Genomic DNA, 26,591 nt, shown 5'->3' on the forward strand with positions numbered 1-26,591 from the left:
CCACCATTTCCCATTTTCCTTCCCATAACCTGATCAATGTCGTAAAAAGCCAACTAAAATGCACCCCTGTTCGCGCGAAATATAATAACCCCCTACAATTCCGAAAGGCACCTCTATTCGACATCGACACTCGCTCGAAATATAATAACCCCGTAGACAATTCCATTTGCGAACTATCTCGCTATTTACAGGTGACGACAATCTAATCGTCGATCCGTTCTTACGACGTGTAAATGTCTATCGATGGCACAGATCACTTCACACTAGATGGAATATTTACGAGGACTTGTGGTTAATACTCTGATTTTCACTTCGATTGCGAGGAAAATATACAGGAGTATCAAGTATTTAAGGGTTTTTTACCATATTTATCCAAGACTAAATAAATGAGTACTCAAGCCTCGCGTGGGGTGGGGAGGGCACCGGCCGCCAGCTACAGCAGTGGCAGTTTATATGTCTTATTTTGGACTTCATTGGTTATAAGTCAGTAAGAATCGAATTAGATGTCTTATTTTATGCACCAGATCATAAAATTAACAATTTTATGGCGCTTACATGCGACTTCAACACGTACTTTACGAAAGCATGAGAAGAGAAAATAAACTTTATTCAGACAATCAATCAATCAATCTTATAGTGTCTCTTAACGCTGAGTCTTGTGGGAGATAGTCTGTGATTGCCGGTTTATTGCTTGAAAGATTACGAGGGCACATTCGATTGGCACTTTGTTTACTATTACTTAGTTGTGTGGGAAAATGGGCCGATATAAACGCTTTCCAAGTCAATAAATATGGTATTGATTTAGTTGTATTGTTATTATAAGTGTCACGTGGATTTGTTTTGCATATTTCAAAATACAGTCATCTACCGTCGTGAACGTAGTTCTCGCAACTTCGCTCTGAACGGCCGGGTAAGGAAAGCCAGAGGCAGAGAATCCTGTCACACCCGCCCATCTTCCGGGAAACAGAACTCCCAGGAACACCCGGGTACGTGGGGTCCCCAACAGCTCGCCACAAGCTGCCCTGCGTTGACTGATTGCACTGGTAAAACCAGCGGACGATGGGATCGTCACATCCCTACGCCAATTATTATCATTATATATCTGGATAAATAGTAAATTAAATTTTAAATAATGGTCCAGCGCCCTTTTGTACATAAGTAAGGTCTGTTTATATACTTTTTAGTGATCTTTATGTAATGTTTGCCTCCAAAATCCCCGTAAACAACGCGCCAAGTCTCAAACCCTGGCGCTTTACACCCGAGTTATTTTTTAATAATCGCGGCGCGTGCGCCATAATTGCTGATATTAAAAAACGCCGGCCCGCTATGCGTGTAATTTTTATTAAACTGGCATTTTCGAGATTAAAGGATTTTTCGTTAAAGTTATCGTATCGCGTGTTTTCGGAAATTGTTTCAATAAGCCAGTGTAGTTTTTGTGTGGAATGCATTCAATATATTTTATTACAAAATAAGTGATTTTTGTGTTTTTTTCACCGGATCACTTCACCAATGTATGGGACAGAAACTTGACAGGACAGTCCTTTTTTGAGTCACTACAACAAACATATCTACTGGAATACTTCGTAGTCGTGTAGGTGTTATTGTGTGTACGGGCATAATTGAGAGATATTCTGAGACGCTCTTGAAATTGTGTCAGATATTTAGCGAGCTCTTTGCAAGTTATTTCTTTGACATTCAAGCCTAAATGCACTTTATTAATAAAGTTGTTTTGAGACATGAAAATAAGATGAGAATATTATATTATTCTAGTAGAAATCATAAGAAGTGTCAATGCCGATTCTGATTTGACAAATTTTGTCGTGATTTTCATTTTATTTTCATGACTCAAATCAGAGTGCGCCACTGCACCATTCAGCAAGATCCGCTAATTAATTGGTGCCCACGAACTGCAATCACGTCGTTCCTTAAGCTCCTACGCACCACTTGCACTATCCCACTAACTCGGGGTTAACCGGTTAAACCGTTAACCCAGTGTCAAAGTGTAACCATGGTAACTCCAGGTTTAACCGGTTAACCCCGGGTTTGTGAATGGTGCAAGTGGCCCTAAGTGTACGGTGGGCGTACAAAAAAAACTGCTAATTGAATGTGAAATAGTAAAGGAAGTATGATTGCATAATATGGTTGAAGTAGTAAAGGAGACATATTTGTGTCGCTTAACTTCAAACTCGAATAAATTCATTCGACCCTCTTAGGAAATATCTACCATATTACCTTTTCTTAATACCAAAACCGTATAATTTGACAGATGGATTTACCCGAGTTTGAAATAAAGAGACTTTTTTGAATAGGTATGATGAGTGGATCCATATTTTTACACTTGACTGTCGTACGAGTAGGACCGTGGGCTTTACAAGGATAAGACATCTCGCTCGCACTTATTATGCGACTTATCAAATTGTGTGTACAGAATTGGCCCCCCAGATTCCTACGTGTTAGGAGATGCGGATAATCTTCGAGGCATTATGAATTGCGAGAGGGAGCGTCTCGCAAAATAGCTTGCTGTGTTACTCCTTACTTAGTCGTATCTCACACAACACTGTCATTGTAAAATATACTTTATCATCGTGGAACAAGGTTTATTTTAACAATGTGGTAGAGAGGCGCTTGAGTGGGAGATCGAGGTTTCGGTTTGTGAGGATTTGCTTTAAAGCTTATTTGAAGAATGTCGGTGTCAGTTCATAATATTGCATTTGAAATAGAATACACTGAAGTGGAGTTTTTCTATAGAGTTTGAAAAGTTTATTTATTTATACTTTATTGCACAAAAGAAAAACATAGTGTACAAAAGGCGAACTTACACAACTTTACACAAAAAGAAAGCAAATGGCGGACTTAACGCCTTGAGGCATTCTCTACCAGTCAACCATTGTACTAATAGTTTGAAATATTTATTTATTTACTTTCGGTCTTGGCTATGTGACACCCTTTATACTTGGCGTCCAGAATCAACAAAAAGGGACAACCACAATTCTTCTTCTTTGGATCAGGCAAGTGTAAAGTGTAAAATATGTACATAATTATGTAAAGATATTAAAATTGTAAACTCTTGAATTTCTGTTTAATATCTTTCTTAAAGAACTTACTTTTTATTTTAAACATTTTAATATTTCACTATTACTTTTCTTCGAAAAATAACTAGTTTTACACTGAAATATTTTTAAATAATAATCATGGTTACAAAAAACTCACATTAATGTAATTGTTGTGACAAGTCAACTTTCATCCATTTCATTTAATTTCTACACTTTCTTGAAGAACTACTTAGTAGAGGTATTGTAATATGGCGATTGTCCACTTTTAGTGTTTAGCAGTAACACTTTGGTTTACTGCGACATAAACGCGTATTGCTTGTGTCAGCGCAACCTAACGTGTATATATAGGCAGGCATTTAGAGAATATACGTTCTTATATTATCACACATAAGGTGTTTGACTTCTACTCCCATCACCCGCTCGAAACCATAAACAACAAGTACCATTATCTTGTTATTTGATGGCGACCCAGACCAGCGAACCAACGAACTAATACTCAACAAGAAAGAAGAAAAAATCTACCAAGACTACAACCCAGATAACCAATCACACTTTCAACGCAAGAATCCACGCAGTCAGAACCAACCACCATTAAGAACCAAGAAAAAAGAAGAACCACCCAACATCAAAAAACGGAAACCAAGTTAAGAAGAGAAATCAAGAAGAGCGAAGATCGAAGAGCGTTGTCCAGGGTTTCCCGGCTCGCAAACCAAGAGGTGTCCAGGGTTATCCCGGCCCACCATAATCATCGGAAGCAGAGCCAGCCAGCCATATGAAGCGTCAAGCGAGTGCCACGTGGAGGTGCCAGCTCGCCAGGCCGCGTCAACAGCTGCCAAGAATGCCGGTCGCGAACTCGCACCGGACCGGACGAAGACGAAGCCGAGGACGGCCAGCCACGCAGCAATAGGATGTAAATCCTACGTGTAATTTAGTATTTTATTTAATTTTCTCTAAAAGCCAGCATTTTTTTTCCAATTCAGTAGCAGTCATATTTAAATCATTCATAATTATTAAAGGTTGTCGCTAAACTCAATTTCGTTTCGAGCATAAATAATTTTCATAAGAAGTCATAATATAATATAAAAATTAAAAGTGTCGAATAGTGTCCTCAATTATGTATGTTGCAATTTGCAGCGCGTGCCACACGTTGTGCGCACGTCGACAGAAAACTTAACTAGGCCGCGAGACTTTGCCGCGAGTTAGAATATTTTAATAAGCGATGAATGAAATTTGATACATCGCATAACGATTAAGTAATAAACAACTCAATTCAATAAAATTATTTAATTGTTTTTGAGTAATGATTAATACTTTAGCTACGTGTCGGACTGATCACCTGATATACAGCGAAAGTTTGATTTATTACATTTTTTTTTTAATTTTGGAAGTTAAATAAAAGTGTTTATTTTATAAAAAAACCTTACAGTACGGTACAAGTTTGAGAAGTTTTAAGGAGTTTAACAGGCACATTCGTACAATGTGACCTTATAGCTAGAGCACTAGTCCTTCGTACTTGATCATAGTGTGATATACAGTATCCTCCGTGAAAGTTGTAGGAGACTTTTAAGTCTTAATGTATTTGTGTCTCTAGGTACAGGCAGAGCCGTACAGCCTGGCCTGATATGCCGCTATTATTGTGTTTTAGGGTGACCATGCCCTCGGGTAGCCAATCCCGCGTGTAGTTATGAAGTTCGGGTACGCACGGGAGCGTAGCCCATGATGTATTGATTATAGGGTGACCATGCCCTGGGTAACCATTCCCATTAATTATGTTAGGAGCTTAGGACTCCGTCTTAATACGGCATTAGTTATTTTTATTACGAGATTTATAGGGTACCGTAACTATAAACAGCGAGAGTGAATATTTTAAAGTTGAATACCAAATGTTTTAAAGTTGAATAGTAAATGTTTTAAAGATGAAGAGTAGGTAAATGTTTTTAAAGAACGAGATTTATATTTTATGAGAAAAGGAAGTAAATTAATATTTTAACGTTTGAGAGATGATAACATTTTAAGTGAAGATAATATTTTCTTATTAAAAGATAACGATATTTTTTTACAAGGACTACGACATTAATACGACACATAAAGTCAAGCTAAATAAAGATTGTTTGCATTATACCTATATAATTTATTAACATTTTTTTTTATTGATTTCAGAAAAAATTGTAAACAAGTAACATGCGTTTAAATTTTTTCTTCTGCCACCCCGGCGGTGAGAGGAACTTTCGGGGGAGGTGTAATATGGCGATTGTCCACTTTTAGTGTTTAGCAGTAACACTTTGGTTTACTGCGACATAAACGCGTATTGCTTGTGTCAGCGCAACCTAACGTGTATATATAGGCAGGCATTTAGAGAATATACGTTCTTATACTATCACAAATAAGGTGTTTCAATACATACTCCCTGCTACTGCTCGAAACGACATAACAAGATCTCTCCTGTTATTTGAGTATATCGATATGTAGGTATCGCCATCTTGCCCAACTCCGATACAATGTACGCACGAAAATATTCAATAATCCTCGCCGGATATCGGCATTCGGTCCCGGGGGACTTAAGGCACATTTGCATTTATGAATAATCGGTGCCGATCATGGCTTGCCAAAGACGTGTGAAGAATAGACTCTTTGGACTACACTCGGTTTCTTAGACTCTAGTCGTTAGGTGGAAACTTGAGTTATTTTGAACTTAAAAGAGACTTGAAGTTTTAATGGAAACTCGAGTCCTTTTAAGAGAATACTCAAAATGAGAGCATATAATTTCAAAATCATCATACAACCTTAATGCCTTTACCGAGCCTTTAATACTCGCATTAGAACCGACGCCTTCGCACGTAGGGTTATCTCGTCGATTAGGCCCGGCAAGTTGTCATATACGTAACTTATAGTAACAAACATATTTCTATATTCAAAGCATTAGAATCTAGTTTGCTACAGAATCCTAAAAAATAACAGGAGAGCAAAACAAAATGTTCGGGAGTGAAAAGCGACAAAATTGCGACGCGACTGTCGGCGCGATTCGGGAAATGAATTAGAGATTAACTAGATACGATATAGTAAAGATATGTGACGTCCCTCGGATAAAGGTACCTTATGGCGGTTGGCGCTTACGTTATTATTAACGCCGCTCCAATATTATTGCGGCGCTATGCGACGTAAGCGCCAGCCGCCATAAGGTACCTTTTGCCGTGGAACGTCACATATCTTTACTATTTCATGTCTAGTGAATCTCTAATTCATTTCCTGAATCGCGGCGCCAGCCGCCATAAGGTACCTTTTGCCGTGGAACGTCACATATCTTTACTATTTCATATCTAGTGAATCTCTAATTCATTTCCCGAATCGAGCCGTGTGACTAAGCGACAAGCTTTGCCTGTCAACTCTTTTAATTCTATTTGTCGCTATCAGTATGAATTTTTTGCATTTATGGCTAGGGCCGGTACAGACGGACTGCAACTTGTGTGGGAACTGCACGCCGACGTTGCAGTTGGTGTGCATTATAAATTATAATAATGTTAGGGGAAATCCTGACGTATGGTACCCCAACTTAAGGCTGTTATGCTTGGTGGTGTAGCCGTGGCCTGAGTAGCTTAATAACTAACTTAATGACTACAGACAGATGCAGTTTTGCACAATGTCTGTGCTTTAGTTTTACTTTGCTAGAAGTTTGCAACTAATTGCAAAGCTGCGAGTAGATATTGACTGAGAAGTTATTTTTGCAGCATATGGCCTTGGTACAATGTATAATTATCTTAATACAGTAAATTTAGTATAGTAAATGATATCAAAACTCAAGGTTTCTATTTCCGCTTCTACCATTAAAATAATTCAACTATTTTAGTAGTAGTAGTAAAATACTTCATTAGTACAAAGGCGAACTTATCCCTTTCAGGGATCTTTTCTCTTTCCTCTTTTATTTTAACCTGTTATTTGTGTAGAATTTTGACCGAATTTATAGCCACGTTTTTGCTTTTTGTTCGCGAACGATTTGGTTGAGAAACGCGACCTGTAGAGGAGGACATACGAACGAAAAATTTTGCCCAAGCTGAAACGGAGACCTTCACTCTCGCTCGGTCAAAAAGAAATGGTAGCAATGCGCCAAGTATCTAAATACCCACTTAAATTACGTCAGTTCCAACACATACACCTGTAAGCACTGCAAAAAAACCTATACGTCCTCATAACGTACAGTCGCCATCAGATATATCGGAGCTGCCAAAGTGCTCAAAAATATCTAAACACGCACTCTAGCGCCTTGACAATAGAGGAGTGTCCAGATATTTGTGAGCACCTTGGCCGCTCCGATATATCTGATGGCGACTGTACTTACTTACGACCTATTCCAATTAGCTCTGAAAAACAGCTTACTTCGTACAAAAGGTCTTAAGAGCCTAAAAAATTCACACATTTTAAGTCTTTTTGAAGACTAGGAGTAGAAAAGGGGATCCTTATTCAAAAACTAGCACAGGTGTACTGAGGACTCGGGGTGAAAGGGCGCTGTAACCTATTTAGGGGAAACTGGGGCGGGACTGTAATATTTATGATGTCAGTCAGTCGGCTAGTCTGGATGCGTGTTGAGTGTCAGTTCTGTGTGTACGGGTTGAGTTTAGTGTTACTGTACGATATTATTAAGTTGGTATGTAAGTAAAATAGTGACTAGGAAATAATGGCAACAACAACATCAACATTTATCATTATCATTATCTATAGCTTTATACTGTCGCACTGCTAAAAATCTTTACATTTCTTGAACTTTCATTTCTCCGACCTAATATAAGCTTACTTTGGCCCATGACCATTAGGTAAATCCCTTATAATATAAAACCTTTTGTGGGCCACTAGTTCCTTAACGTGCCGCCATTATGCTGTTTCTAAAGCATATCCTTTCCATTCAGGCCTAACTCCAGACTTTTATCTAGCTTCTAATAGTTAGTTGATTGAGGATCCTAAAAAATCCCTGACAGCCCCAGCCCCTCTGAATCTCGACAAAGAACCGACATTCTGCCATGTCAGGGGAAATCCTGACGTGTGGCAACCCTATCACCTGACGATGCCTGAAGTCAAACAGCATTGTGATGTATATTTATATACCGGGTGTGGCCTGAAATACGAGCAAAAAATTAAACTGTGGGCTGTACTCCTCATACTGACCAACATTTGTTCAGCAACTTTTAAAAATAACTGACACTTTAAAGTTTGTTCTAAGACGCAATGTATTGCGAATTTTGTTATGTTTAAGGCGTGACAAGCAACGTCAATCACAATGATATGGCGTGGCGATGGCGTCCATTGAAGATAATATTTATTTTGTATGATAAATGGGGACTCTAAATACTTCATCATTTTTAAAAGTTGTTGAACAAAAGTGTCACCGTTTGGGGAGTACAATCTATGTTTTAATTATTTGCTCGTGTTATAGGCCACACCCGGTATGATGCTAGTTATACCAATCTCTACAAGCCTTTTCCTACGCACTACACACGTCGAAAATATTTCGCACATTTCCATAAAGTCTATGTTATGAGACAACTATAACGGAAACGACATGCAGGCCGCATTACATATTTATGGCGGTCCGTCCGGTATTCCGGTAACGGATAAAAAACGGCGGTGGGTATCTGTGGATATTTTTGGAGTTTGAACGGATTTTTAAGAAGATACACTACGATTTTTATTGTTGGAAGAGGCCACACAAACTAAAAGGAAATAGAGACATGAACTACACATACCTATGATAACAGCCATAACATCATTGAAAAACCAAACCAGCTACATTTTTAAGAATTCGATTTAAGACTCATCGCATGAAAAACTATCGAATCTTTTAAGTCCCGAGTCGAGTTGTTTCTTAAGTATTTTTAAGCTCAACGCAAAAGTACTCGGGCCTACTAAATAGATAGTAATTTATCAAACGTGACATTTCTGGTTGAAGAAATATTTATCAATGTTGACAGCTGACGGACCATTATACTAACCGTTTGATAACAAGAAATTAACGCCTGAATAGGCCTCTGGCTGAAGATAACTTTTGAGACATCGAATGATATACGGCGCGATTCGGGAAATGAATTAGTGATTCACTAGATGCAATAGTAAAGATATTGTGACGTTCCACGGCAAAAGGTACCATTGCCCCGGCTGAATATTGGAGCGGCGTTAATAATAGCGTAAGCGCCAGCCGGCATAAGGTACCTTTTGCCGTGGAACGTCACATATCTTTATTATTTCATATCTAGTGAATCTCTAATTCATTTCCCGAATCGCGCCGATAGAGTCGACAAGCAAGTAAGAGTCTTGAAAGCAATTTTGAAGAGATATATGGCAATGTAATATCAAATGAACTCCAAAAGGCCTGCGACACGTCATTAAACACGTTGAAACGTGTCGCGACATAACCTGCCGCGCATGTCATGTCTTCAATCTATTCTGCAAAAATGTCGCGCAGCGCTCTATTAAATATTAATAGCCGGGTCTGCACCTACCGCACCCGGCGTTCTATACGTTTTGTACATACATGGCTTTACGCCTCGCTTGCACAAGTTGCTAACTATTTATTTATTGATCAAACAAGTAACAGAGCATTACAGTATAAAACCAAGGCACTGTGAAACTACAAAATACCTCTAAAAAAAAAGACAAAGAAAAACAATACACATAAAGATTAAATTATCTAAACATTAGATTTGGGCGACGACGTAAATGCGTGGCTTCGTAGCGTAACTACGAGTATAACCTCGTGTTTGATGAACGACGGTCACGACGTCGCATCGTACTACGACAGGACGTCGCAACGTGACACGACACGACGTCGTATCGTGTAATTGTGTTTTGGCCCTAATTCCAAAGCTTGAAAATGCAAGTGTTTGTTTGGACGATGAGATACTAGACATTAAGTTCGAACTTTTAAATTAACTTTATTCAGCAAATTAGACCCAAGGACGGACTCGTGGACTCTGTTTTTTCTTTATCGGGCCACACTCCATTTCACACACGTCACATTTTCAGTCACGTCCCAACCCATCAGCTCAATTTATCGTGTTTGACCGCTCACCCTTCGATATGGACATATATTATTATGGCCAGTTTTCTATCTTGCCCGTACGGTAGGCAGCAACCCGCAAAGGGAAGCTGGGGAGGCAGCAGCGATTCCGAATTAAAACAACGTGCATTATTCATGGCCGCCGCAAGTTTTAACGGACGGAGTGCGTGCGTAATTTGCTTAAGTGGAGTGTCAAACTATGAGTAGATTGCTTTTCATATATTCACTCGCACTGGCAAGTATCATTTCAGTAACTACCTATATTTATTTGCAAGTTTTTATTGTTTCAGTTTTTATAATTTCTCTCATTTTATCGCTTTCCTTTGTGACTTAACGAGCTTTCGCATTGGCACTCTAACAGACACTAGTATTTCGAAAGTTGTTACGAAATTGCAGTAAGGCCGCTTTATGAGATTTAAATCATGGATTTTCTGGTCTTTTGGCTAAATCTTTGGCTCAGTTTCATCTAAAAGTTTTGAAATAATAACTTTCATCCATCTTTTAATTATAACTTACTAATAGTTCCGTTATTAAATACTGGAAAAGATTTCACTACGAAATCCTTTACTGACGACGTATTTCACATGATTTTATTTTCAGAACAGAAAAATATTTAGGTACCTGCGCCTGTGCACACTCCGTTACGTAAGATTTCATTTGCCATATTCCATTTCAAATCGAACACTTCATTTTCCTTTACATTTGCTTGCACATTCCAAAACAGATGTTTCTCGTTGCGTTTGAAATACTGCTATGCAACTTGATTTATCGTGAAGCCATCGCCAAAAAACACCGATAAAAAACCCAATTTCCATACCCTGTATGAACACAGGGTGAAAAATCGAATGTGTCGCGACCGCTATTACAACGCTGGCACTATACGGTATGTTTATATTTCCCCACGTATTTTACGCCAGATGTCGCCGCGATAAAAAATAACACCTTGTTTTAGGGTCCGGCGTTTACTCTCTTATTTTATTAAAAACACCCTGTTTCAATTTTTTACGCAAGCACCTGACGAGTTTTATTTTTATTCGGGTGTCGGTTCGCCCCTGTTTACCCTTTGAGTTGTAAAATTGTTTATTGCTTTTTATGATCATTGGAATTGAATAGCTATCGGCTCAAATTGGAATGAAACAATTTTGCGTGTAGCAATTGTTCCACAAAGAACCAAAATTAGGTGAGGTAGTGCAAAAAAATTATAAAAAGTATTAAAAACCGTTTCACGAACCATTTTATTTATGAACTAGACTATAAAGCATTTAACACACATGCTTCACAAATGAAAATAAATAGGCAACAATTTATGTACAAAAAGTGAAAGTAAACAGGTACATTGTTTTACATATGTACAAGCGGGACTTCTATAAAATTTTTAAGGTAATACGCAGATTGTACTACCTAGTTTAATAGAAGAATAAAGGCCTGTGCACACCGAACAGGTGTACGTAGACGTTCATGTGCACGTGCCCGTTGTACCTAACATACAGATCCTTATAAAGGACGGCCCACCGCTTGCGTGACGTGTGCGTGCACGCGGTTCCATCATTTTAGCGCACGCACAACGTGCACGCCTACGCACACGCAGCCGGTGTGCACTGACCTTAAAACCTAACAAATATAATTATCTTATATGTTGCTTAAACTATAAAAGTTATTCTTCCATCCATGTTATTTGTTCGCGAGTTGTCCGAACTTGTGTTCCGTTTTTGAAATGATATTCTTTTGTTTCAGGTAAGAGGAAGTTGGGGGAAAACATTCATCACACTTTTTTGGTAGGTACAGTAATTTATACACTTTGCACTTTTTATTTAAGTTTAAATGGATGGTAAAACGTGGAAATAATTTATACCTGTAGGTATTTTAAAAGTTGGTTTGGTACGTATCTATTCTTAGCTATTCATCGCTTTACTTTTTACGCATTAAATCGCAATTTAATATTTCCACTGGTACAAAAACATGTCAACAACCATACATAAAAAGAACTTCAAACTACAATTACAAATACAAATACAAAAATACAAATACAAATGCGTTTATTTCATTACTTTTTACATAAGTTCTTAGGTATAGTATAAGGGTTAGGTAGGTAATTAGTCCATCTTAGGTATAAGGAGTAAGTAGGTAAGTATTAATCTAAACATTGTGCAACAAATTGTGTAAGTAATGAAAAAGGTGCGGGTACAGCTTGCTGAATTTAAACCCGCCCTTGGTCAGCTAATTGGAATGGTATTAAGATTACATAATATTTAAATTATGAAATTCACATAAAAAACAAAACATTAGTATTTGACAATAGTTTCCTTACGGGGTACTTAATACAGAAACAGTATTTAATAGCATATGTTTCGTGTGGTTAATATTTACCTAAAAGTTAACTTTATGAACGCATCCCTCACTGGGCTGGTCACGTGTATATTCTCAAATTCTTTTTGATTATTCATGTACAACTTTTTAAGTCTAGATTTGAACTGTTGGATACTCTTTGCCTATCTTACCTATCTTATATCTGATTTTATGGATAATGATGATTTCCTGTTTCCAACGTTAATTCAATTATTAATTGGCAAATTTGGGCTACACAATACACATCTCAATATAAACTTTATTATTACTAACCATTGTAATTAATAACATATTAGTATCATAATTGATCACTACACAATATCATCCAATATTACACTAAACCAAATTAATCTTAATAAACAGTTAATGAGTTATTTAATGCCTCATCATGTTACGAGATATCGTGTATTTATGTAATAAAGAACAGGTTTACATTTGATGCTCTCGTGTTATGCGACATAAATGTATAAATAATAAAAGAAAAAAAATAATTAAATGTATAATACGTACCTATTCAATCGTTTGGAAGTCCCCTATTATTAGCTCATATTCTAATGAACTCAGATTATGGCCCCAATCATATATTATTGTGAATCATATTAGGATTGATGTATGCCATCTTGCTGTAAAAATTACATGAAGACATGTTAATTTATGATCACTAATCTCATGGACCGGTGACAGTTATATAACATTTAAAGAGATCCCTGAAATTAATAACTAAAATTACATTTAACAAAAATTTTGTACATCCATGAAATAAACTTTTTGAACACGACACGGAAGCCTAAAACTTGAGTTATTAAAATCACCTTTCACAATATACATTTTTACAAAGGCAAAAGAAAACCTTTTATTTGTTGAGGACGTCTTCGCTTAAATCTTAAAGCGCTGACAGTCACGTCAAGGAAAAGTCGAGTGAAATCAGCACCCGCCCTATTCCGTGTCGCGATATTATTTATTACATTTCCGTGTCCCCAGATTTATTTAATCGAAATGATTATGAATGCTAATTTTTATTCAGAAATGCGCAATTTTTTACTCTAAGTTAAATCTCATAGAACAAAACTAGTTACAGATTCAACCTTTGCTGGTGCCATCTATACAAACATTTGACAGTTGCCAAACCCCTTAAAATGTGTTATCAGTTGCATGACACATCATTTTAATCTCAATAGTCTACGAAATCTAAAGAAAAATATGAAAACATATAAGTTTTTCATTAACCGTAGGGACAGATTACAATCATTAACTACCTACATTTATGAAATCAGAAATGGTCCCAATTTCTCAAAAGTTTAATAAAAGTGAGTTACAAATGTGTTGTGGGATGGGTGTTGTATATATATGGGTGACATTTCTCATTGGGAGCGCTAGGGTAGGGGTAGCAAACAAACATAGCGTGATTAATATAGCTGATGAGCTTTGGTAATATTACTTTACTAATCCGCGAAAAGATACCGTGCTAGTCAATCAATGCTAACCCGCTATACTTACTTGCGTATTTTTTACATGCAATTAATGTTCCCACCGCACATGCATGCATTTAGTTTAGCAGGTTTTAAATACGGTGACAGCTGTCATCTCAATATATATAGAGCGTTTTAAGGTTGTAAATTACCTATATGGAGATAACAGCGTGCAACATAGAAAAAGCGCACTGAATCCTATAGAGCAGTTTCTATCAGTCAACCATCGGGCAAAGCAGTTTTACGCGGTGCGTCATAATAATCGTTTCTATTTAAATTAGATTAAGTAGTTGAAGTAACATGAAAAAAAAGAAATGCTCACTATGAAGCGCCCTGTTGGAATTGATTTTAAATAAAAAAAAACATGGTAATATAGCAATTTCAGTTCACTTTCAAATGTTTCACTGTGTTCAGGATAAAACTTTTAATCACAAAATTTACATATAGACAACCTAAACTCAACAGTATCTAAAAAAGCATTAACAACACCCAATCTTTTCTCAATTGCCTACGTAATTTACGAAAGTTTTAACAAAAGGAGGCAATTTTTGGCAACATTCATGTTGCCTGCCTTGCCCCCGCCTCCCCTAAATGAGGGCACGTTAAGGGGGATTATGCAAATAACACAATACCTTTAACATACGTATGATGTGTAATGGCAGGTGCGGTTGAGGTTAGATGAGTTCCTTAGGAATATTTATGGTAACAGTGGTATAGTGTACTTTTAGTGTGTCGAGAAATGCGCACCATCTTAAATTTTAACACAAAAAAAGTAGGCGCTAATATAGAAAAAGATTCGATTTATGGGCATATCACTGAAGCAGTGATACAAAAATTATACCTAAGCCTACTTAGATACCCAAGTAGGTATTCCTTAAAAATTTTGGTGTTTTACGAAATCCACGCAAATAATATCGTTCGTATAATAAATACCGTAATGAGTTTTATCTCCTATATTTACTAGATTTTCTTATATATTTTTCTGAAGACATTACATTAAGAACTTATTTTATAAAGTAAACATCACTTAGCATTCTAATATTTTGTGTAATTTAGGCCTGTATTCTATTAATACCTACAACATACGTATTTACACAATAGTTTCAACACCTAAGTGACGTAGTATACCTACCAACCGTTTCATCAGCCGAAAAGCCTAACTAATGTTTGCCTGCCCACTTATCTAGATCCCAGACTTTGGAGAGACCTAAGTAACGTCTGCGGCGACTAATCACCTACGTTTTTATTATCTCGTAAAGCTTCTGTTTGTGTAAATCTTCGAAATGGCCTACGTTTTTATTTTCCTATCAATATCTGCCCGCGACTTCTTTTTCTACGTAAAAGTGGTTGCACTTTCCACTTAATTTGTACTAACTTTATTTAAAATTCTATCCCCTAAATTGGTGATTGCTGGGCTAAAATCCCTACTAATATTATAAATGCGACAGTAACTTTATCTGTCTGTCTTCATTCTTCTTCAGTCCTCTTCATTCTTAAACCGCTGATCCGATTTATATGAAATTTGGTATGGAAGTTAGAAGTACAAACAGCAACACTCCTAACTGTACATCGGTGGACCTTATTACAAAAGGCAGGTCCACCGATGTACTGTTAACAGTGTGGGCGATGGTACGATAGTTTTTTTTTATCATTCATCATCGTCATGCCACGCAGACGAATAGCGGTCGGTCTATGTAAAGATTGTCTTCAAATATTTACTTATTTAGTAATGAAAGTTCACTCGAAATTTATTTACTTATTTATTAATGAAAGTTCACTCGAAATTTATTTACTTATTTATTAATGAAAGTTCACTCGAAATTGTGTATCGAAATCATATTTCTATTACTACCTGCACCAGTTAATACCATACCACCAAATACCACTACGCGTACGCAATAATTCTTTTTCCCAAAAATAGCTCTAAAATTAAGTACTTAATTAGAACCAACATCGAAAATTTTATCAGCCTTAAAATGTAAATCCAAATAATGATAAACTCATCAATCTTCCCCTCAATATAATTATTCGAGGAAAGAGTAATTGTTCCTGTATTAACGGCCCATCATATTATCTTTGAGTTCTTTTTATCTCAGCTCCGAAGATGGATACGAAAATGAAAGAGCACTTTAATTAAACCGGGGAACTGATGAATATGAATTTGGTATTGAAAGTAAATGTTGTGTTTAATACTAAGTTACGTTACTTATTCCAAAAAATATAGATTTTTTTTAAACTTTAATGCAAACGGACTTCAACAAGTTAACAGAATCATACAGTCAAGTGTAAAAATATGAGTGCACACATCATACTTAATAAAAACTTTTACAAAAAAAAAGAAAACTGACTTCAAAAAGGATAAAATAAAATATTATCCGTTTTTAGGGTTCCGTACCCAAAGGGTAAAACGGGACCCTATTACTAAGACTTCGCTGTCCGTCCGTCCGTCCGTCCGTCCGTCCGTCTGTCACCAGGCTGTATCTCACGAACCGTGATAGCTAGACAGTTGAAATTTTCACAGATGATGTATTTCTGTTGCCGCTATAACAACAAATACTAAAAACAGAATAAAATAAAGATTTAAATGGGGCTCCCATACAACAAACGTGATTTTTGACCAAAGTTAAGCAACGTCGGGAGTGGTCAGTATTTGGATGGGTGACCGTTTCTTTTTTTGCTTTTTTTTTTGTTTTTTTTTTTGCATTATGGTACGGAACCCTTCGTGCGCGAGTCTGACTCGCACTTGCCCGGTTTTTAAGTATATGCGTTACCAACTGATATGTTTGAAGTCGGTGCCAAGACAAATTTGAAGCATACCATGATTTTATGGCGATTCGATAAGAATGTGGCTACATGTACGTTGGATTACCTTACACGACACGACAGCAATGATCATACTTTTTGTAGATACCTAAGAACACACAGACAATCCACCTTGGCGCAGTCCGTACCATGTTTGTCGGTACTAGTATAAAACCAATGTGATTGCCGACATGTTTTTTAAACAGCAAGTTTTACAAATTTTCGAACTGTCCATAGTACTTTGGTGTGGGATTGGGACTGAGTTATTTCCCGCCTCTTATCCAGAGAACTTGATTTCTACATATAAAACAATTCAAGGACCATGTACAGGACTTTAACTTTTTACCTGCATGGCAAATTTCACCAGTTTACATGGCAGTTGTTTGGCCGAAAAGGTGACAAAGAGACAGACAGAATTACTTTCACCATTATAATATTAGTACAGTTGTAATGTGATTTATAGACATAAAGCTGATTATTTTTGACCGGTATTGTTACTATTTGTCTTGGCACCGACTTCAAACATATCAGTTGGTAACGCATATACTTAAATACGGATAATATTTTATTTTATCCTTTTTGAAGTCGGTTTTCTTTTTTTTGTAAAAGTTTTTATTTTTCCATTTTTATTTTTAAGGCATTGTTAAAAGCTTATGCATGAGTGACGTGTGACACATGAATAAAAAGCATAATACTTAATGCGTATCACTAAATTCGAAATCATTCCTGTCTCTACACAAACACAAAATCCAACCTCCGCCCCGCCACTGACCCAATCCCTCAACCCCCCGATAACTCAACCTCACAGCACATCAACCCCTGATCACGGTACTCCTCGACTACCAACCCTTCAACTGCCATTTCCCGACTCCTCAGTAGCCTTACCATAAGTCTAACACTGACATATTCGCTAGTGTGTGCGTAACATACTTTCTATGCGTCTCGCTTGTAGTGGCATCCTATTAGTGCGAGCGAGATGTATAGAAAGTAAGTTACGAAGACGTTAGCAAATATGTAGTAGTGTCTAACTCGTGGTAGGGCTACAGTTGTACTTCATCAAATTCGCGATTTTCGGGGGGAAATGCTTAAGTTGATATAGAAAACAACGATGTCGCCATACTCGTGCCTTTAAAAATTGAGGAGTTCCTTCATTTCCTTATGAATTCCGTCATCAGATTAGAACCAACAATATTATGGGAACATCTTGGAGGTAACTTCGTTCAAACGAAAAAAGAATTACTCAAATCGGACCACGGGTTCCGGAGTAATCTACATTTATAAAATCATCATCGTTATCATCAACAATCATCAGGTCCACTCCATCAAATTCGTGGTTTGCAAGAGAAAATGCTTGATTTGCCTAAGACAATACCCAAATTACCATACATGTGCCTTTAAAAATTGAGGAGTTCCCTCAATTCTTCATGGATCCCATTATCAGAACAGCGCCAGATTAATGTGGGACGCCCTTGGAGGCAGTTCCCCTCAAACAAAAAAAGAATTGCTCAAATCGGACCACGGGTCTCGGAGTAATCGCTGAACGTGCTACATTTTAAGAAATCGTCATGATTATCATCAAAACAATCATCATCATCAGGTGAACTTCATCAAATTGGTGGTTTTCGAGAAAATGCTTGAGTTGCTTAAGAAAATACCCAAATCACCATACATGTCCTTTTTAAAATTGAGGAGTTCCCTCAATTCCTCATGGATCCCATCATCAGAACAGCACCAGATTAATGTGGGACCACCTTGGAAGTACCTTCTTTCGAACAAAAAAAGAATTACTCAAATCGGCCCACGGGTCTCGGAGTAATCGGTGAACATACATAAAAAAAAAACATAGCCACAACCGAATACAGAACCTCCTCCTTCTATGAAATTGAAGTCGGTTAAAAATATGTCCCATAGCTATTATGTCAGCGAATTCAAAACTATGGGATATATTTTTGAGTAGGTAAGTTGTATGCACCTATATTTATACAATTGACTGTATAATGCGACTGTACATAGTGCTGCGTGATGCGACAAATACATGCATAGAGTTTAATGACTCCTACGAAGCGTAGGTAGAATTTTTTAACGTATTTAGTTTTTACATATCATACTCGTATAGATAGTTTGAGTAAAATGTATGAGCTTGAATAATATTTGAGAATCGTATCGATTCACATTCACATTCACATTTTCCAAATCAATTCCCAAAAGCGGGGTTCCATCTGTTTTAACGTACCTAACGGTATTAGGTATAGTAATATTTCCAATGTGCTGCCTTGGCAATCTATAATTTGATAAGTTTGTCAATAAATTATATATTAAGTAGTCTAATACCAAAAATTGGCTCCTTCTCACGCAGATTGTACATAACATAATTATAATAACAGGAAATACATATTTACGTAATAGACTTGTAAACAAGAGACCACGCCTTCAAAATCATACTCATCTCATGACAAGCAGTTATTATTGAAGCAAACGCATTTACAAAAAAAAATTAACACATTTACATAATTACAGGCATACAGAAAACAACTCTAAGTCAAACGGCTACAAACTACAGTAAAAGCACTTAATTTTCACAAAAAAAAACTACGTAGACAATGTAAAAGAAACTTTATAGTAAAGTGTTAAAGTTGAGAATAGTGTGGGGATGTTGAGTGTGAAGCTTTCATCCTCGCCGTCTGTCTGTATGACAAATTGCTACGGCGATTAATGATGCGACGATCTCTTGAGATAATTCTGCTTGATTCATTGGTGTCTGCTCAGGGAGAACCTACGAGTATGTATGAACAATAGATACAGTACCTACGAAGAGGATCTTTGTATAACTTACACGTCATTGTAGCGACGTAGGTACCTCGCCCACACTGTTAACTGTACATCGGACCTTATGCATTTTGTAAAAAGGTTTGTAACATGTACAGTTAGGCGTGTTGCTGTTTGTACTTGTCGTTAGTCGTAATACGAGTAGGTAAGTTATACTTGGGTCAATTTGTAGTTTGTTGTAGTTTTTTTTCCGTTAATTTTGTATAAATTTGGGCTGGTTTAAAGGAAAGTGAGCTGGGAGGAAAAACTACGACATCAAATCTTGTCCCGAAAAACATGTAATTTTCCATTGAGTTACGATAATTCCAACGTTTTCGTAACCCAGAGAAAGGTTTTTAGGTAAATAAATTGTATCTAATTAGCAGCAATATCTCGAAAATACATTTAAAAAAACTAAGTGTTTTCTACGCCTACTGAATTAGTAAGTACCTATGTTGTCTAACTTTCTTTAATTTTTATATGTTGATGTTGATTTTATTTTTGTATTCGATTCCAACGAATTAATTTTTATATCAATGTTACAAAACACAAAAATATGTTACTAAATAACAAAAGTTGTGGTATAGATATTTAGACGCCTTATTCCCTTTTTAAATGATTAATTTATAATTTTAAATAAATATTAAAAGCCTTGGCGCACTTCGGAAAGTGATGATCTGCAGTCTCCATCATTAATATAAAGTGTCAATTTGTTTAAGAATAATTAAAATCTCAATTAAGTGGAGCAGTGGTGCGTAACGTCGTCATCACATCAGCAGATTGCTTTGACTTTATGTGTTTTTTTTATTATGACATCAATAAAATACGAATGATGGATCGGAAGCCAGCAGCTGATCTTTTTGACCAAGTTCTTCCCGGGCGCTAACTCGTGAAGTGATTAAAATACTCTTCTCCATACAAACGTAGTCTCCATTTTCTTCTCTGGACATTATCTAATTATTACCTGGGAATAAATAGTTAAATTTGAACAATTATGGTATGCCTTCGTGGATTATTTCCTCTATAATCAAATAATGGAAAAATCGTCGCTCTGGGTACTCTTGCCGCTGGTCGCTGGTGTTGTCCGGGAACTTCACCTCGTAGTCTTAGAAGAAGTGCCTCCTGCCTATGGATTTTTCCTCTATGTTTAAATGAGAGAAAAGCAAAGATTACTTTATAAATGTGTTTATTAGAATATATAATCAAGCGTCTCCGCTATCGGATTTTCTATAGGAGTCGTCAGACGAGTCGTCGCTCGAGGCTTCGGTCTCGGTGCTCTTTCCACTGGTGTCATCCGGCAGCTTGACCTGGTAATCGTAGAAGAAGTGGCGTCCGCCCGTGTAGCCGACCGCCTTTTCGTCGCAACGGTGGTCGTGGATTTTAACGAACACTGGAACAAATTATCATGATAATATTATAGTATTTTAATTCATTACAGTTTAGTAAATTGTTGTGTAATGACATTATAGGTGAGTTCAAACAATGAAGTCGTCGAGTATTTTTATTCCTATAATACTGAAGGAGAAATCGAAAAAAAATCAAAAGAGATTAAAACTCTAGAATAACAATGATTGTGACAAATATTTATATAATAATCCTTTATTATTTCACACGCTTTAGAAAGCCTCGAGACATAATATCTTTAGTGCAAGATTAGATATCTGACCAGAATAACAAAATGCCCACAAATTATTTACGGGTATAAATTTATATATTAAAACGCAAGAACCTGTGACACCCCAAAAAGCATATTTTGTAGGTATAAAATATTTGAAACTAAAATCTGTAGCGGGAAAATCAATGGTAAAACACTCATGCATAGAATTTAGGCATGCAACACACAGTTCCGCATTTGCATGTCACGTCGTGACATACTAATATTCCAATTTGCGAGCCCTTGTACCTAACTCCGACGTGTGCCCCAGGGACGACCCTTGGACTTCCGGAGAATACATCAGGCATTTTGAAAACCGCATCAAGTTGATAACTTCGGGTTGACATTTGAGGCATATGGGTCAGACACACGCATGATCTTTATAAATATCAATAAAACAACATTCTAAAAGGGATTCAAGACAAGATAGACTTTGAATTAATTTGATTGTAACTATCCGGAGAGAAGAAAAAACTGACTTTAAAAAACAGGATACCATCATTTTTTTGGCTTCATAAGCAGGTCCACTTAACCAAATATCGGTTTTGGAGGACAAGTGAAAGCGAGTTTCCTTGCGGTGGTTTTTAGTTATGTTTAATACGAATCGATCCAGCAGTTAGTATCTGCTATTGTTTTTCAAAATGATATATCTAAGGCATTTTTCGCAAAATAAATGGTTTAAAATTTTATGATTAGCGTCAGGATTTTTTAATATTTAATAGGTGCTGAAGTCTATTAAACGAGAAGAGATGTGAGTGCAAAAAAGAAGCGACATTTTAAATACTATAAATATTCGGAAACTGCAGTACTTTGGTCATGTATTGCGAAATGACATATACCACCTCCAACAGCTGATAATACAGGTGAAAATCCAAGGCAAACGAAAACGTGGAAGAAGACGTACCTAGTGGCTCAAAAACCTCAGATGTTGGTTCAAAATGAGCACTAGATTGCTGTTTCGAACTGCAGCGTCAAAACTTAAAATAGCCCTAATTATAGCCAACCTCCGGCAGGAGACGGCGCCATATATTCATATTCATATTCATATTTATTTGCAGAAAAAGGGTAAAGGGTGCATAAGAAGAAAAAGAAGAAGAAGAAGAAGAAGAAGAAAAAGAAGAAGAAGAAGAAGAAGTAGTCTATTAAAAATAACTCACTAGTGCCATCCTGACAGTTCCTATAGTACATCATGCACTCGCTCTTGAAGGAGCGGCGCGCGCGCTGGTACCCGCCGCAGATCCACTTGATGGTTGGGTCGCGCCACTTCTTGGCCATGTCTTCGGGGCACGGGGTGCATTTGCGGTGCCACTTTCTCCTGCAATTATTATTGTTATCTTTGATCAAGATTGAACAGTTACACAGATTGGTGAGAAAAATGATTGTAAAAATTAATAAGAAATAAAAGTACTTTCCCAAAAATTTAGATTTGCGTGCCCATGGGAGTATCATACCTATTTGGCAAAATCATTAAATCTACTGATGAAAAGAATACATCATAATATCCTTATAAGAGTAACTGCCCGATGCGAACTTTAAGATACGTCAAATATTACGGCTAAATACGATATGGATTAGATATGTCAGTGTCAAAACTGACGTTTTTGTTTGAAGAAACGTCACTTTTGACACTGACATATCTAATCCATATCGTTTCTAGCCGTAATATTTGACGAATCTTAAAGTTTGGATCGGGCTGTAAGGCCGCCTCCTACTGGCCGAAAATGAACATCTTATATTTGGGAGTTTTCAGAAAATAGTGTACCCAATTAACACTCATACAACTCACGCTAATGGGGTTGGCAAGTGTCAATGGTTTGCATAGATGCCGCCTTTCTCTAGTTTTTTAATAAGATTTGGCTTAAAGGGCTGGCATCCAAGGCCAAGGCAATGGCAAAAACAAGGATTTGACAGGGCAAGCTATGCTGGCGCCATCTGTTAAATACTTCGATCGGCCAACTCCATTGGGTGCACTATTTTCTGAAAACCCATTAGAAGAAGCTCCTCCTCTGAAGCTTAGAATGCTGTAGCTTATTTCCTTATTTTAAACCAAGACCAAAGACCTAACTGCTGGTCTCAATGTGAGGTGTGTCAAAAAGTGTAAGAATAAGAAATATGAACCATCCTACTCCTTCGAGCTCGAGTGGTTTGCGACGTTTTTCATCTGAAGAGCTGTCTCCAGATGACTCCAATCCTAGTGAGTCTCCTGACGCCGCCCATTTTTTTCCTGAAACATTAGACATAGACTGTTGATAATGATGAATAATTATTGAAGACACGATACAACAATTGTAGTTTAGTCGGATAACACTAAGGTTTCATGCCAAGTGCTACATCAGGTATGGAACTCATAGGGTTATGTATGCGTTCTTACTGCCAAGTTTGTGCATAGTTAGCGTGGTCAGAGTTTACTTACCTAGCTTAGTAGTTTTTTCTACGGCGGGGGCCTCTGCCTCTATAAACTTACATAGGATCTTTGTTTTCACAACTCTTAAAAATGTAGGCTTCTGTGCGATTTTTGATTGTTTAGTATGATATGTGATCATAACCGTTCAAAAGATTTTGTACTTATAGAAATAGAAATTTATTTGCCAGAAATACCTACTAATGTAAGTACCTACTAATAAAAAGTTAAACCGAGAACGTGGACAGGCGGCTCTTCTCGTGCCGATCATACTCTTGGCCGGCGGAATGTATTCATCGCTTGGGTTTATTCTTGAAGTTGCAAACACCTAATAAACGGTACAAAATCTTTTAAACATTAATGTTGATGGTAAAAAAACAAGTATAGCCCACTTGTTTTTTACCATCAACATTAATGTTTAAAAGATTTTGTACCGATGAGTTCGTACCGGGCAGCTCTTTTCACCACCATTGTGCTCTTGGTTATTATAGTATTATTCACGAATACCAGAACCACGGTGGTCGTGATTTGGCTCCTCGTGGTGCAAGTGTGCAAAGGCGACTGTGACTGCTTAGCCTTTACATTAGAATTAAAAAAGATTTTTACCTATAAGTCGTTCTCCTGAAGAGGAAGATGTGGACCGACGAGCTTTCATACGGGCGGCTCTTCTCGCCACCATTGTGCTCTTGGCTATTATCGTATTATTCGTGTTTCCAGTCGTTGTGGCGATGTTGACGTCGTTTAGATGGTCAGGCACGGGGAAGATGCTCCCCAGGGCGGCGTGCGCTTGGAAAATTAGTATTAAAATGTTTATTTTACTAATAGATTAGTGCTAGATCTTACATAGCTTAGACTTTTAAGGACATATTACTCCAATTTGATTTTAATATAATTTTTTATACGTACGAGTATGTTGCCCATAGGCCTAGCAACTCTTACAAGTATCAGAGGCATTTTAAACTTTTACCCAACCAAGACCAACACTATATCTATCAGTGATTTTATGTTTTTGTGATAAGATCTACGTATTCTAAGATAACTGTGGTATCTTATTACAATAGTATTTTATTTCATTATTATTTGGAGTAATTAGTATTATTGTGGTATATTATAATATGTTCCTTTCACTTGAAAAATAAAGATGCTTACATAAAAACAGTCAATAAAACGATGGTCAAATCACACTCAAAAATATTGAAGGCAGGTAATATTGTTTGATAATCTCTTGGTTACTGTGTAATCTAATAATTTTCTTGGAAACATACAGCTTTTTAGAGCTCTTTTAAATAGTTGAAAAATAACACCACATACATGAAAAATGGCTTACCGAACGCCAGCAGGGCTATGCAACGCACTTGCATTTCGCAATGCACTCAAATGCACTACACTCGTTCACGACCGATCGTAAATTGGGCGAAAATACTTTTATGGTCTCAATGCGTGTTGTTTACGATAAATCGCAATTTTGCTGTATAGCTGCTATTAACTTTTTGTTTTTATGAGGAAAGGGGACGACCGCATATCCATACAATCATGCTCCCCATTTTCCTCTGGATCTTAACATTATAGAAAGCATGTGTTTACATAATTTGATGTACGAGAATGATGACCATAGCTAGGTTAGCCCCTGTTATGAACAAAAACGAATAACATACAATTTTTTAAATACTCCTAACTCTTATAATAATTCGAAAATCGAAAAAAAATTAACAACTGCACAGCTATGCTTTCATATTAATCAAATTTGTGTCAAAAGATTTTCTTTAATTTCTATATCCAGAGAGGAAAATGGGGGCTACGCTTGTATGAAAAGGCGGTTTCGGGGTGGTCGTCTACGTACCTACGAAGTAAATATAATTATACTTAATTTAATTTAATTTATGTTCAAAAGCGCTTATGGCAAGTTGCGAGCGACTTTTAAACCGGAGGTCTTCGCTTTGAATCACGGGTCACACTGAATAGGTAGGTACCTACAGAGTTTCTGAAAGTTACTTATGGAATAAACATTTTCGGGTATTATGATTTAACCCTTCTCTTTTTGGTGAAGGAAAACATGGTGAAAAACTAAACGGATTTCAATAGATTTCCCTCTGGGTTTGACGTTCAGATATAAAAGGTTATATACAGAGTGGAAAGATAAGTCGGGCCCTGGAGGGAAACTACCTTAAATCCTTAAGCTGGCTCATTTTACTTAAAGGAGACATTCCTTTATTTAAAAAAAAAACAACACTGCATTCAAAGTATTTTTCTTTTTTTCTTCAATTTGGCTTGTCTAAAAAAATCTTGAGTACTAAATATTAGATTTTATGGATATTTTGTAAGACAGACGAGTGTAAGACCTAATGTTTCTTAGAGAAATATTATCATTAACATTAACTGTATCGACTAGTAGAATAAAATTGCGACTTTTTATTTTTTGGAATTTTTAGTCGGTTCGAGTCCCGGGCAAGGCAAGCAAGTTTTAGAAAATCTTTGAATGCAGTTTTGTTACTTTTTAAAAATAAAGGAATATCTCCTTTAAGTAAAATGAGCCAGCTTAAGGATTTAAGGTAGTTTCCCTCCAGGGCCCGACTTATCTTTCCACACTGTATATAGAGAAGGGTAATCGCTCTATGGGATTAGATCGCCGAAAAGATCATAGGTTGTCTGTTGTCTTAGTGAAAAAAATCGGGCAAGTGCGAGTCCGACTCGCGCACGAAGGGTTCCGTACCATATAAAAAAAAAAAACAAAAAAAAAAGCAAAAAAAAAAACGGTCACCCATCCAAGTACTGACCACTCCCGACGTTGCTTAACTTTGGTCAAAAATCACGTTTGTTGTATGGGAGCCCCATTTAAATCTTTATTTTATTCTGTTTTTAGTATTTGTTGTTATAGCGGCAACAGAAATACATCATCTGTGAAAATGTCAACTGTCTAGCTATCACGGTTCGTGAGATACAGCCTGGTGACAGACGGACGGACGGACGGACGGACGGACGGACGGACGGACGGACGGACGGACGGACAGCGAAGTCTTAG

At 36.9% G+C, this 26,591-nt stretch overlaps 2 protein-coding genes across 2 annotated transcripts in view; one reads left to right on the forward strand and one right to left on the reverse strand.

The window, feature by feature from the left end:
- Positions 1 to 26,591, forward strand: part of LOC134798617 (dystrophin-like) — a 734,075-nt gene that overhangs the window by 360,904 nt on the left and 346,580 nt on the right. The window lies entirely within an intron of this gene.
- On the reverse strand, positions 20,687 to 25,058 carry LOC134791832 (uncharacterized). Its single transcript, XM_063762995.1, has 5 exons — positions 24,900 to 25,058; positions 24,179 to 24,358; positions 23,290 to 23,395; positions 22,329 to 22,486; positions 20,687 to 20,907 (listed from the first exon to the last, which is right to left on the reverse strand). The coding sequence occupies exons 1-5, from the start codon at positions 24,931 to 24,933 to the stop codon at positions 20,720 to 20,722; spliced, it is 666 nt and encodes a 221-aa protein (XP_063619065.1). The 5' UTR covers positions 24,934 to 25,058; the 3' UTR covers positions 20,687 to 20,719.

This window comes from Cydia splendana, chromosome 1, assembly GCF_910591565.1.
Source record: "Cydia splendana chromosome 1, ilCydSple1.2, whole genome shotgun sequence".
Lineage (NCBI taxonomy): Eukaryota > Metazoa > Arthropoda > Insecta > Lepidoptera > Tortricidae > Cydia > Cydia splendana.